The 14,487-nt window shown below is 40.5% G+C and overlaps 2 protein-coding genes across 5 annotated transcripts in view; both read right to left on the reverse strand.

Moving 5' to 3' along the window:
* eps15 (epidermal growth factor receptor pathway substrate 15) overlaps positions 1-8,389 on the reverse strand; it is a 28,060-nt gene extending 19,671 nt beyond the window's left edge. For all 4 annotated transcript variants that reach the window (XM_069679564.1, XM_069679562.1, XM_069679563.1 and 1 more), the window contains exons 1-10: positions 8,332-8,389; positions 5,178-5,219; positions 3,693-3,782; positions 3,553-3,600; positions 3,354-3,449; positions 3,063-3,125; positions 1,883-2,008; positions 1,542-1,601; positions 1,015-1,257; positions 621-766 (exon numbers count right to left, since the gene is read on the reverse strand). In XM_069679564.1, coding sequence (XP_069535665.1) covers positions 621-766; positions 1,015-1,257; positions 1,542-1,601; positions 1,883-2,008; positions 3,063-3,125; positions 3,354-3,449; positions 3,553-3,600; positions 3,693-3,782; positions 5,178-5,219; positions 8,332-8,358 — 941 coding nt within the window. In that variant the 5' untranslated portion in view covers positions 8,359-8,389. The remainder of the gene's footprint in view (positions 1-620; positions 767-1,014; positions 1,258-1,541; positions 1,602-1,882; positions 2,009-3,062; positions 3,126-3,353; positions 3,450-3,552; positions 3,601-3,692; positions 3,783-5,177; positions 5,220-8,331) is intronic.
* A 1,059-nt stretch (positions 8,390-9,448) lies between these two features.
* calr (calreticulin) lies at positions 9,449-14,098 on the reverse strand. The gene is made up of 9 exons (XM_069680161.1): positions 13,844-14,098; positions 13,184-13,285; positions 12,674-12,877; positions 12,313-12,407; positions 11,937-12,146; positions 11,676-11,789; positions 11,208-11,351; positions 10,894-10,986; positions 9,449-10,789 (listed from the first exon to the last, which is right to left on the reverse strand). The coding sequence occupies exons 1-9, from the start codon at positions 13,935-13,937 to the stop codon at positions 10,559-10,561; spliced, it is 1,287 nt and encodes a 428-aa protein (XP_069536262.1). The 5' UTR covers positions 13,938-14,098; the 3' UTR covers positions 9,449-10,558.
* Positions 14,099-14,487: the final 389 nt, after the last annotated feature.

The raw sequence follows: 14,487 nt of genomic DNA on the forward strand, positions 1-14,487 counted from the left end.
AGTGTCCTTGGGCAAGACGCTGAACCCCAAATTGCTCCCGGTGGCATAGCCAACAGGTATGAATGTGATAACTGATTGACAGTTGGGCACTTTACGTAGCAGCCTCTGCCATCACTGTATGAATGTCTGTGTGAATGGGTGATTGTGAAGACTAGAAAAGCGCTATATAAGTATCTGCTGATGGCAAAGGCATTAGTGCCAATCTCCAATCAGTTCTATGCCCATTCTACACAATGGCTATGCCACCGGGAGCAATACAGGGTTCAGTGTCTTGCTCAAGGACACTTCGACATGTGACTGTAGCAGTCAGGGATCAAACCCTAAACCTTCCGATTGAGGGACGACCGACTCTACCTAAGCCACAACCCCCCCAAGTCCGGTTTAAGGATAGAGGAAGTCGTATGTTGTACTGATTGTACAGCCCTTTAAAGCAAACATTTCTGGCTAAATATTACTGGTAACTGACTTGATTTACTTAAGAATAAAGAGTGGAATTAAAACATTATAACACACACAAGTGAAACACTTCTAGTTAAAAACAGTTCAAGTTATAAGGGCTTAAAAGAATTAGCCTTATTTACTGGTGGAGGAGCTGAAGGGGAGTTTTGCATCCTTCTTACCAGATACGTGCGAGTGTTGCAGAGGGCAGCCCAGTCTTTAGAAAGATGTCTCTGACTTCAGGTCCAGAAACAAGTCCGTCCATGTCACCGTCTGTCTTGCTGAATAACTCATCGTACTTTGCTTTGTCCGCTGGCGACACAACCCACTGCAAAACAAACAAACAGACTGCACTAGCACCACAGTTGTTTTTTTAAAGGAATTCAATACAACCCGATGACATGACACGAACTGAACCTCAAACGATACTCACAATCAAAATGCCTTTAGTCTTTCTCTTTTGAAAAACACATTGAACAAGCCATTCTGAAATCATTTTAAATGTTTCTCGTTGCTAAAAAGACATCCAGAACACGATTCAGGCACATACACAGGAGAGACGGGTCTGGTACTCACAGGGGCAGCTGCTGGCGTTGGGGCAGGAGCTGGGGCGGGTTTAGGGGGGTGGGGCATGGTCTTAGAGCCAGCGTGGGAGGAGCGACTGTCTTTGGCTGAGGGGGGCGAGGGTAAGAGGGGCATCACGGGAGGCACCACGGGAGGCACTGAGGGTTTTTTCCTCTTTGAGGGGGGAATCAGGGGAGGTGGTAGGGACATGGGAACAGGCTCCCCCTCCAGAGCTCTGTACACCAGATACATCGCCTGCCAAAGGGACAAGAAAATCAATGATAGAAGGCAAATTACCATCCTGTAATTATTGAGTCTTCACACTTCTTCCTCATGTTTGGAATTCGTCCCATTCAGGGCTGCAGAAAAAATATTCACAGCCTGTAATAGCTTCCTAGATAGCACATATAATATGAGAACTCACATTAAATTGGGTATAGAAACTAATATTTATGGAGCGACAATATTAAAACAAACTGCCGACTGTAAGTGCAACCTTCGTGGTTTCTTTCTATTCGGGTTTTGGCTCATTCTCTTACCACAGAAAACTCATCTCTGTCCAACATGCCGTCTCTGTCGAGGTCACTGAGCTCCCACACCTTCAACACACACAGATATTATTGTTCAGTATGCATCATTACAGAACGATATGATACATTTCCCCAAAAGCCGTGACTCACTACCAATTCTCACTTCCTCTTTGATTTCATTTTCCACCAACAGATTTCACATTTTCTAACTTTCGCTTTCTATCGTTTAAGCATTTACATTAATGCATTGAAGTATTTGTCAAACTTTTGTTATGATAAGACATGTTCTAATGAGAAGTGCCTTCTTCTGTTCTTCTTAAAGATTGCACTGTCCTGTTTGGAGATCGTACCCTGCCGAGGATGTCCACGGGCAGTTTGGAGTTAAGCAGGACAGGCTTGACTTTGTCTCCTGTTAGAATCCCTCCGACTGGACCCAGGCTTTCAAAGATGGAGTCGAACTTCATCTTCTCCTCAGGCTGGAGAAAAAACACAACAAACGTACGATGATTCAAAGCAGAAGACTTGATTGTAACATATTACTGATTTAGCTTCCGGAAAACAATGACACTCATACATAAAAAGACATTAAAGGCTACGTTTGTTGAAAAAGGACAAAAATACATGTTTTCAGAGAGCAAAAAAATCTGACCTGAAAATAAATCAACGTTGTTAATGAAACTGCTCTGGTTTGTGTGTCAAGCATCTTGCTTGCCTTTGAAAATGTACAAACAGCACTAGTTGTGTTTATGGCTGTGTTTCATTTGAGCTTACTCGATCTATTTGACGATTTACATACACAACATATGTATACTATATATTCAAGCAAAGACTTTTCTCTTAAAGGGTGCCGATTTTCAACCTCAGTCCTGTCATGCTATTATGGGGAGCTAATGCCATTATGGTAGGAAAAAATGCAATTTGGCTCTGTGCCTTCGGAGGATGCTATCCACTTCTCCAATGGGCCCTGGAAACCTCCGCCAGACTACGTAAAACGCGTCATGGCGGAGGCCAGGAAGCTCGCTAAACTACACTTCCTCAATCTAGGACGCCCGCCTCCGATGTCATGTCTCGTTCACAATCGTTAGGTTAGAAATGTAGACTGCAGATCTGAAGATTTATTAGACGATCCACCGATATATTCTCGTCGTATTTCGGATCTGTACCGCTCTGAGCCATTGCCTGCAGCGATCAATGTCCTAGACTGGAAAACTGTTGTATTTTACTCCAGCGTCTCTCGCTGGGCCGTTCCTTTCAGAGGGAGGGATGCAATGCACGCTGGGTGTTGTAGGAATGTAGAATGGGTGAAACCACAAGCTGTTTGTACAACTTTCTCCACAGCTATGGCGCTAATTTCTAATATAATTGCTTCTATCGATCACAGAGAACACCAGCTTTGACTGACAGTGGCTTTTTCCAAGGACAAACTGATCCTTTAAGGATAAGGGTGATAAATATACCAGTACAAATTACAAATAAACCAAGATCATTATTTTGCATTGAAATAAATTTATATATTTGCAAGTGCGTCACCTTGACGACCCAGGGAACGTCGACAGCCACTCCTCCTGCTAACTGCGGGCTGCTTGTGTCATGCTGAAAGATTAAAAAAATACTCAGTTATTCCTACTCTGTTTTACAAAATGCGCATTGTCAATGTTGGAAATTTAAAAATCAAGTAATATATTAAACTATTATGGTGGTTAAAATAAAAAACACAGTCATTAGATATCTAGAGATAACCTCAAATTTACCAGCAGCAGAATTGATACATGTTATCTAATGCACAGTGTCTTGTGTTGGAGTGCACAGCAGCAGACTTACAAATTTGGGAGGAGGAACGGCCACATTAAGGCTCTTGAGTGCCACATCCAGGCCATTTTGAGCACAAGCCACCAACCGCAACGCTATAAAGAATTGCTGTGGAGAACAGAGACACAGTTTGTGACATAAATCCAGTAATCATTAGCGCTTCATGCAAATAACAAATCCAGTATGATATGACATATGAGTGCATTTTTACCTGTTTGTTAAGAGCACCTTTACGTTCAGAGTCTGCCAAATCCCAGATCTAAGGAGACACACAGTTTACACATTTCTTAGCATCGACACAACAGCAAACACAACACAGGAGTAATGCTGTTACGCTGAGTCTTTGCTCACCTTCCCTAGAACCAAGTCAGCCAAGCCTGACCTCTTCAGGAACAGAGCTGCATCTGCTGCTGCCACCCGCCCACTGCCAGTTGGATCGACCTTTACAGACACACCCAAAACATACAGCTGTTATCAGAACTTAACCATGGTAGAAGCATAAATAACATGCCTGTACTGCTAAGCGAGGCCCTGAATTTCCCTTTATTCAATAGTTTTAGACCACAACACTGGAGAGAAAAAGTGCATTCTTAGCAGAAACAGAGAAGCTAATAAAGAACTGAAACATATGAGGACTGCCCCATGGGATTGAGGAGCCACTTAAATCAATACTGATAATAAACCAAAGCTATTTCCTGAGCACTCTATTAGCCTGATATTGGATCTGTAAGAGTCTTTCATGAGGCTCACAGCGAGCTCCCCTGACATGTTGGGCAAAGGGAAACATCATTAATTCATAGAGAGACTTCCTCTACTGGACACAGAGACTGGAAGTGATAGGAGAGAAGAGGGGTCCCTGTTCACTGTAACACCACAGCTTATTACAAAACCTGTTAAAGTGCATTTAGAGTTTAAAGGGTCAGTGCAACCACATTTAAAAAAGTTTCTTAATATGTCTCTCTCATCTGTTTTAGGTTTATGTACTTCAGCCATCTCTAATATCTAATCCAGAGCAATCTAAGCCAGTGGTTCTCAACTGGTCTAGCCTCAGGACCCACCACCAACTCAGGGATTTCAGTGAAATATATCCGAATTAATAGCCTATATATTAACTAAAATTATTATGTATAACAAACTGCAAGTGAACTGTAGACAGGAGTCCTTGTTCAGAGTGACAGACAGAGTGATGGCTGTCTCATGCATGACTCCTCCGCAGGTTGAAAGTGCAACATTACGCGTATTTTTGGACAAAATTATTGTAGGGACAAATCAGTAATTTCCCTACCCAATTCTAAGACCTTGATATAGCCTGCCTATCAATTGTTTTAAAGCTAAATAAATGCAGATAATATTTGACCGTAATTTCACCCATTTGTCCGTAACATTGAAATCTTCCACATGTGGACCGGCACAGTTTTATTTAAAGAAACCCTGAGTGCAAGGACAAATTTCACTCAACAATTCAGCCTTTAGCAGCCTTTTTTCTTTTTCCAGAAATAAACTGAAAAAGTGCAACATAAATGCAATGACTGTAGAGCTCATTAAGTTTCAAGAATGTAAATGTAACTGTGGCTGGGATTACCCAATCAATGAATACGTGGAGTGTGAATTAACTACACTATAATCTCCTTCAATATACAAACGCAGCAGCATTTTTTTTTTCAAGCACACTTCTACGACCCACTTTAGGGTCCCGATCCACCAGTTGAGAACAATGGATCTAAGCCACAATACAGTGATGTTATCTACTACTTTCTCTTGCACTACTTCCCTACTATTAATATAAACATATTTTAAGCGATGTGAAGTTAGACGCAAGAAGAAATATTTTCATACCTGTCGATAGTATTTGTCATAGATGGGATTTCCACTGGAGAGCTGTTAAGAAAGAAAAACAAAATTTACCAATATACAAATTACAGTATTTTCCACATTTGTAAGCACCTTCTTAAACACAACTTTTGTCTGATCATTCGGCCTCATTTAGTGTTTTGTAATCAAATTGATCAAATCCCTAAAACTACACTTAAAATAAGCTCACTTTTCAGTTTTACACGCTCTAATGATCAACAAGTGTTTGCTGGCTACAGCAAGTGTGTCATCCGCTGAGCCAAGGCAGCTGTCAAAAAAGGAAAAAAAAAATCGCTGATCCATTACAGATGGAGAATGAAGGACACGCAGACTTTAACCAATATGTTCAAATTGAGCGTTATTGTTATTCATTTTACCCACAGACATGCCTGACACTTCAACACCTGCTTTGTTTGTCAAAGGCCCAAAACATCTGCCTGTAAAACATGAACACGCCGACAGTGCTTTGATTCTTAAGTTTGCTGTGCCAAAGAATAGCTCAAATAAGATCTGTTCACTATTAAAACAAGTCCCAGCAGTGTAGTTTCTTCCCACAACTTTAACAGTTAAGGAAGGTAACATGCCTCTAGAAATATCACTGAGCTATAGCTAGATGTTTGCTTAAGGTAACAATCTCAAACTTTTTTATTTAAATAAATGTCTTTTAAGTCACTATCAATCACCGAATGAGGTAACACAATGGCGATTGAGCTTATGGCTCACTGATGAAAGCCTTTGCATTTGCAGTATATCGTATTTTTATGGACTGGGTGACAAAAAGAAACAAATTCAACATTCATATTAAGTCAAACAGTCTACAAACGAAAGGGAGGAAATTCAAGAGTCCAGCCGAAGACTGGTTAAACAGGAAGTGTGCTCCTGTAATTATCAATTATCGCCAGTGGTTGGCGCTCAAGCACATAACTGAAATATTCAAGATTGTATCTTTAAGGCTGCTTAAATAACAGTTTCTCTGTGAGATAAGTTTGACTTGCTCTGTTCAGATTAACCAACTTTTCATTTTATTTATGAAAAGCCAGAAAATCTGTTTAACACAAGTTTCTGGAACTGAAGGTGACAAACAGTAAACAAGGTACACCAGGTTAATTCAATTTACAGTCACATTTGCAAAGGCGACACCGGTAAACGTTGCTATTTGGGGCGGCTTGGCTACTGTGAGCTTCCTGGCAAAGACTTTTCTGGAGGATTACAGTAGATGTCTGACAACATACTGCTAACTCCAATGAGTCATGCCAATACACAATGTTTCTGCTAAATTGAACACAGAGAGTGATGACTGTGCACTTTACAATTCAGGATATAGACCAAGACTCCCAAGGGTACTGATGGTCAGTTTCAGATGTTACAACAGGGCGTCTCTCCATAGACAACAGCTAATTCTGCTTTCTGTCATATCCTCCCTATACACCCCCATTTCCTCTTTTAATACCATTGTCCACTGCTGGGCTGAACAGGAAAAGAATCAGCATTTCCTTCTCCTTATAGCTGAAACTGACAATTGGTTGCTGTGCTTCTAAATCGACAGGTGCAGCAAAGGAGGAAAGGAGTGGTCAATCATTATCTGGGCTGTTAATCAACCAGAGAGTGGTTATTCATTCAGCTGTTGAGAGCTGAGAAAGAAACTAACATGCATTATCAATTCAATACATAATGTAGCGAGAGTATAGCAGAGTCGGGATGTCAGTCTGTTAGAGATTTGCACACATGACATGGGCTAAAGAAGAAGAACAACAAGACAACCACAGCCTGCGATCAGCATAGTTATCCGTCAGCTTTGTCAACTGCCAATTTACAGCGAGATAACTGTTCACACACATTTATCTTTCTCTGGCCAACTTCTTTTTTCTGTGACACACAATAGTGTGCCTGGAACTGTTGGCGGCTGTAACACTGTGGTCATTGTACTGGTGACTCTTTAAACGAGGACTGAAAAAACAGCCCTCCATCAATCCCCAGAAAGCCCATACAAAAAGTGCAGCAGATAGCGAGATACATAACATTGTAGGGGTGGACAGGACAGTCTACGTTATTCTAGAAAATGCAGCCTATAATCCACCCAAACACATTCATGTTACTGTCAATGTATAACAGTGGGTCAGGGTTATCATGCAGTGAAGCTGACTACCTGACAGACCAAGGAAGACTCACGACACAGACATCAACAGGGTTTTGAACTCATCTTTGAGAGATAATGAGGGCGGCAGAAGCTCCTGTCTGTTGTTAGAGACAACAGTGGCTGGGGTAACAGGTCGGAGGCTGTACCGTATGCTAACCCAATGCTATACAACTTATTTACTGTGCTAACAAACACATTGCAGTTAAATCAGCTAACAGCATACTGACATTTTCTGATAACAGTGCAGGCTGGTGGCTGCTCGAGTTTACTTCCTCTTACTGGTTGCAAAACAACAGACAACAGCAGAGTTTTTCTTTTAACATTATGGACACAAAACAAGCGCAGGAGCTAACAGGCTAACAGTTCACACGTCCACTTCATAAAGGTCACAGACAAAACACTAACAAGTCAGTGAAGCATGATTACTTGTAATAATGTCAATAACACGGTAAGTTGTTCGGTCTTAAAATGTAGCAGGATATTTAAGCAGCAAGAAAATTCACAATGTAGACAATAATATTTGTAACTTGCTCAGTAAATAATATGAGCAGAGGCTCTACTTGCAAACAACATGACAGTAAAGCCACAACAGAGCCACACATGAGTATCTCGTAGTACATCTCTTTGGACAGGACCAACTAGCCTGCAGCAAAATGAGGCTGCACAAACCTAACTATACACACTCCCGACCGAGATGAAGCCGAGTAACGTTAAAAGGCTTATCTCAACTTTGACAAAGCGGCTCTAAAACAACACTTCAACACAAACTAGCTGTTAGCTAGCAGGCTAGCTAGCTAGCTACGCCCTTACGCAGTCCCCAAAGAGATTAGGCAGAAACTTTTCACAGCAGCTCTGAACTTCAAAAAGAGGGACGAGGACCGAGGTAAGCTCGCGTTTCTGTCCTCATAGTTTCTCTAACACTATAGAAAGGTCTCCGAGCAAAACAGACAGAGGCCATGAAACGTTTGCAGTCGTTAGATTTGAGTTGTAAGACAGTGTTACCTGAGTAAGAGACAGAGTGGCAGCCATAGTGTTTCTGTTTCCCACTGCTTCATGCTGCGCTTCTGCCAGACACAGACAGAGGACGCTGTAAAACCTGGACCTGGACCTATACGAGCGGGATCAGCTGCAACCTATAACTTTATTCATACAAACACTGTCATCTGTTATCTAGGATCTATCGGGGTATTAAGGCCACATTAAGAAAAAAAAAAGGAAGAGGAGATTTTTTTCTTCCAGATATCTGATGGACCTGAGGAGTTGACTTTATTCTCGACATTTCAACTTTCTTCTCGAAATGCTAAATTAATTAAAACAAAATCTCTTACTTTTTCGTAGTAATCATCTGTCCTGTCAGCCAAAACAAAAACGCTTAATATCAATATCAATATTAATATGACGAATACCCTTATAGAGCAGAGAGCCTGTCTAAGTGGTATATATATATTTATATTTATATATATTAATACTTTGTCATATATTTGTATCATAGGCCTTTACATAGTAGTTTTTAGTGTCTAAGTGTCTGCGTTACCTTGTCTTTAAGTTTAGTATGTCAATTTGTGTGACTGTACATTGACAGGAAAGAAAACCCGGAGTCAAATTCCTTGTATGTGCCCACATACTTAGCCAATAAAGCTGATTCTGAGATTAAAGAAGTACTTTGATCATAACAGAAGGAAAGTATTAAGTGTTAGGTCTTTTACATATTTTATGTAGCATTTTTGTTAACTGTACAATTTTGATTCTGTCAACCTGGTTTCAAATCTAAAGTCAAAAAGGTTTCAGAAAATTAGTAACTATATATGCTGTGCTATCTATTGATTTATTATTTATTGTTGTCGATTCTAATTTAAATATAACTAGTGCAGAAATAGTAATGGCCCATAGAAAATAAAACACCTACCGTTTATCATTTTAAATCAAAGAATTGACCCCCCAGGTTGCTAAGACCCTTGAAGTCCAAAAAAGTACCGGTAAGCAAAAAATCTCTCAGAAGTAAAAGTATACAATAAGATGCAAAGGTGGAGCTAATGTAACTATTTCATATAATTTTAGTTGTTTTAAGGCATTCAAAATAAAAAGTCAGTTAAATATAAGAAATGATGAAGACTTCTGCTCATTTTCATCTGGATGTTTTTATTGGACAGAACACCTGTCTTTGTTCTTTATTACACAGCAACATGAAAATCTTCCCACTTCAATTACTACCATTAGTACAAAATGTATCTTTTACAAAAGGATCATCTTTCAGACTGTTTGGGACAGTGTTGGGGGTACAGCAGTGCGTCGATATTAGCATCAGAAATGAGGAAACTGGTTGTGAACACACCACCTATGAGTCAACCTAAAGTGAACGGATACCACTTGAACGGAAGCTTTGCTGCTACTGGAGTGCTCTCAATGTACATTTGAGTTTGAGCAAAGTTTATTTAGACACACAAGAAGAAGACTACAGTATGTGCATTGAAGTGAAAAAGTGTTAACTATACAGTACAAAACTATGCAAGGGATTTCATTTTAAAGCACCCCACATTGCCATCCTATGGACGATGGCTTTTTCAACAGGTTGTTAAATATATGGTGTCAGTCCTGATGCACTTCTGTCCCTATGCTGTTAACCCTTGCTTGAATCAGAGGCTTAAATAAGAGCAGGAAAAACAACCTACAGAAGGATGTCAAACCCTGTTGGATACTTTGAGAATGATGTAGCTTTTTTAACGGGGCAATGAGACAGACTGACAGCCAAAATAAAAAAAACACAGGTTAAAAAGACAAACAAAACATATGAGGTAAACAAACTTGTGTAAGGTATCATCCACATACCCAGTATAGCTCTTCATGTCACTACAACATTATTCTTCATAAAACCTAGATTCTGCAGAGAGAAAAAAAAAGAACATTTACATATTTTTGTTGGGTATAAACCGCAGAACAATTTAGCTTTCCTGCCTTGACATTCGTTTTGACATTTTTCCATCAATTTTCCTCATTTGATAATAATAGTTATTATTACAATAAGAATAGTAGTAGAAGCACATGGAAATAGGAAAAAGGACAATATTTGCCCCCTTTCACCTACTCCCTTGCTTTGTAAACAAACAAATAAATGAAAAACCCCATCCCACCCCAGGGTGTCGGTCATGAGGGTCTCATCTCAGTCTCCTTGTTCCAATGGCTCATTGACACAGACAGTCAGGTTTTTAGCTGAGCAGTTCCTGCATAGAGTTTATAACTCATCCTTGAGTTTAGAGTCTGTGCCTTCATCGTCCTCTTCTTCCTCCTCCTGCTCCTCGCCCTCCTCCCCTTCTTCATCTTCCTCCTCCTCCTCTTCCTCGTCTTTCTCTTCTTCCTCTTCCTCCTCCTCCTCCTTTGCCTCGTCTCTCCTCATTTTGTCCTCCTCCTCGCGTTTCTTTCTCTCCTCCTCCTCTTGGCTTTCCTTCATCTTCTTCTCTGAGTCCTGGAATTAATGAACATGAAAACAACAAATTAAAAAGTTACATCTACATATAACTTTAAAATATATATATGTAAGGTTTAAAAGAGGAAATGTTTTTGGCTGACCTTGGTTTTACCCCACGCGTCGTTGCCTACTTCCTCGGCCATGGCTGGGTCGTTGGTGATCAGGAAGTTATCAAAGATGGTACCAGACTTGACCTACATCAAGTAAGTCAACAGTAATGTGTATTTTATTATTAGGTATTTCATGGACACAAATCCAATAAAAGAACAGCTAGATTTTCAAACATGTTTCCTTTATCAACACAGAATCAAAAATTCTCTTCATTGGAAGTCGGATGGTCCTGAATGGTCATATACTCGCTTGTTTTGTCTGTATTAAATAGTAAATAAGAGGATCCACTACAATGTATTCTTACCTGCCACAAGTCGAGTCCGATCACGCCGAAGCTGTCGTATTTATAGATCTCAGAATCGGCTGTGTACTCGGGGTTGTCGATCTCAGGGTGAATCCACTTGCCTTTGTAGGCAGGATTGCTGATCTCTCTGGGCTTCCACTCACCCTAATGACAGCAAAGAGACACAGAAGCCAGACAAAGTGATTAATGTTGGAATAATGAAAAAATGCAAATACATCTGCTGTTTAAGGAGTTTATTTGTGCTAAATAACTCATTTGTTCAAGAATTGCTACTTTTTACACTCCACTGTGGGAGTCTTTGAATGCACTGCATGGGATATACATTTCAAATTGAGATACCCTAAAATGGACCCTAAAATAAAATCATAAAAAGTAGCAAAATGGGGATTATTTTTGGACACAACAATACTTCACAATAAACTATTGACTGGGCATTGTATACAAAGTGCTTTAATATTTGCTGTTTACCTTGTATTCAGGGTTTGAGACCATAGGCGGCTCCCACTCTCCATCCATTTCGTCATCCCAGTCATCAGGCTTCTTAGCATCAGGATCGGGGATATTTTCAGGTTTGTCCCATTCCTGCCCCAGAGATACAGTTTAAGAGACAAGCTCACAAAGGCATTTTAGGAACATTAAGAACTTAAGTGATAGTTTTCTGTTATGTAAAAAATAAATGCAAAGAAACTAGGAAAATACAGATTTGTAGGGCAGCTGAATTAAACTGACCTCTGGTTTCTTATCATCAGGGTCAGGAATCTTCTCCCTGTCATCCCAGTCCTCTGGCTTTTTGGCCTCAGGGTCCTTAACTTTTTTGGGAGGCAGGAAGTCCCAGTCATCTTCCAGATTGCCGGACTCGACCTTCTTATTGTCGATCTTGACCTCGTAAGTGTTGTCGGGGTTGACAATCAGTGTGTACAAGTGGCTATACTCATCATCCTGCAGGGTATAAACAAATGTTCTGATTTGTGTTTTTTTTATTTGCATAAAATCTGTTTATAATGCAAAACACATTCAAAGTATCCCTCCTGATTTGGTTTCATGGTGAGAGGGACAATAGCAGTGTTACAAATTGCTAATAAACAATCATCTGTTGATGTCTAACCTTGCATCTGATGTCCTTGTTGATCAGATGGTTCTTGCCTTTGTAGTTGAAGATGACATGAACCTTCTTTGTGCCGGGGCCACAGATATCAGGACCTGGACAAACGAAGAAAACAAATAAATATGTAAAAATGTGGAATCTACTCCTTAAGTTAAAAGTACAAAACTAGGAAATGATGAATGCTTAACTGGCTAAATATTAAAATATATTTTAAAAAAACACTCTCCATACACTTTTACAGACAATAAAAAATGAACTAATATTTAATTTATGCCTATACACTGGTTTATACAAAGAAACAACAAAAAACAGCTGTTAAAAATAGACATAAGAGATATACTCCAGAAGCTACTACACTCACCAAACATGATGTTGTACACAGAGTCTCCGTGCATGTCCTCCTGGTTGAGGTCGGAGGGAAACAGTTTAATGTAGCCGCCACCACAGTCGATGCTCTGCTCATGCTTCACAGAGAACTGGATGACTAGAGGCTGGCCCTGGTTGTTGAAGTCATCAAAACGGGATGACATGGCATAGAACCGGGCGTCCTGGCTCGTCTGCAGACCTGTGGCAGAAAAAAAAGTTATGTCCATGTATCACTATTAAGAAAAGATCCAGGTTAGAGTATAATACGTGCATTTTGTTTCCATTAATGGGTCAAATCAACAGACAATAAGCAATGAAACAACTCTGTCAAAATCCATGGTGGTCACATTTTCAGGTTCACAGTTAGAAGCTCTACATTAAGAGAAATTGTATTTGATGCTCGGAATAAAAAAAACAGAGGATACACCCATATTCTAAGATACACTGCTCAATGCCCAACTTCTTTCACAGTGGGTTGTTGATACAATTGAACCTTAACACCCACCTTTGTCTTTCTCTGCATCTCCATAGAACTTCCCTGCAGTCAGGACAAACTTGCCGTAGTCTGACTTGTGCTTGGATTCCACCCAGCGACTGTTCCAGGCATCTGCACAAACAAGAGGAGGTTCAGCTGCACGGTAGTCGCTCACAAGCTGCTTATCCTCCACTGATGATGCATCGGTGCAGGTGCACTGGGAATGTGTTATGCTGCAGGGAGGGACATGCCTTATGTGCCTGCCTCAGCTATCTACTATTAAACTGGTGATGAAAGACCAAGACAGCTAGGTAAAGAGGGGAAGCAGTGAATGACCAGGGGGAGGGGGGGTTGGGGGATGGGGAGACGGAGAGTCTTTGGTGATAGCTGGGGGATGAGGACGGTGAGGAAGGGAGGGGAGAGGGAGGTCAAAAGATGAATGTTGCCCACGTAAACTACTTGCATGTCAGGCTAAGCAGTAAGCAGATAAAACACCATAGAAATTGAGGTAAAACTATAACCTGTCACCCCCCTCAAAAAACACATCAACCACCCAACAAAAAATAGCCACCGGCTATGCCACTCATGCACTGATTTAATGCTGTAAAATCTGATATAATTACAGTTTGAACAAATCACAACAAACAATTATTAAATTATGATGGTATAATTCTGTGTAAAGGACCTCACCCCCATCTTCAAATTGCTCTCGCAAATACACAGTGGACTCGGCCAGTACAGATGCGGCCGACACGGCCATCAACAGCAGCGACAGGGCTGTCATTGTGGCGAGCAGAAACACCCTGCAATGAAAACAACTAACCTATAATTATTCAATTAAAAATAAGTCTATTTAATCTATCTACACCGCAGCGCCGCAATTTGTCAGTCCAGTCTCTCATACAGTAATGTTACAGTGAAAAATCGCTGAGACGCTGTCGCCGCTCTCCTCTCGTCTCGGAACAGATGTCTGAATCTGATTGGACGTCGGCCCTAATCCTCAATAAGGAAGCAATGCTTCGCTCAGCCAATCGGAGGACGGAAAATCTTGACGAATCGCTGTCCTAGCCAATGAGGGTAGACCACGCGTTTGCTTGATACACGCCCAAGGAAGGGTGATGCGCTGTAGATGAATCATATGTATGGAATGAAATCACAGTTATCACGGCTAAATCAAAGTTAATCAGTTATACTACAGTCTTTTAAATGTTTGTGATGATAGTACTAATGAAATAATTCGACATTCACTGCATTAAAAATAATTTAGTTCATTTAGTTCAAGACATAACGTAAGAATGTCGGTTGTGAATTTCAATTGTCGATGTTTTTTTTCT

This window comes from Semicossyphus pulcher, unplaced genomic scaffold (assembly GCF_022749685.1).
Source record: "Semicossyphus pulcher isolate SPU_LCO1_2020_fin unplaced genomic scaffold, fSemPul1.0.p SCAF_4, whole genome shotgun sequence".
Lineage (NCBI taxonomy): Eukaryota > Metazoa > Chordata > Actinopteri > Labriformes > Labridae > Semicossyphus > Semicossyphus pulcher.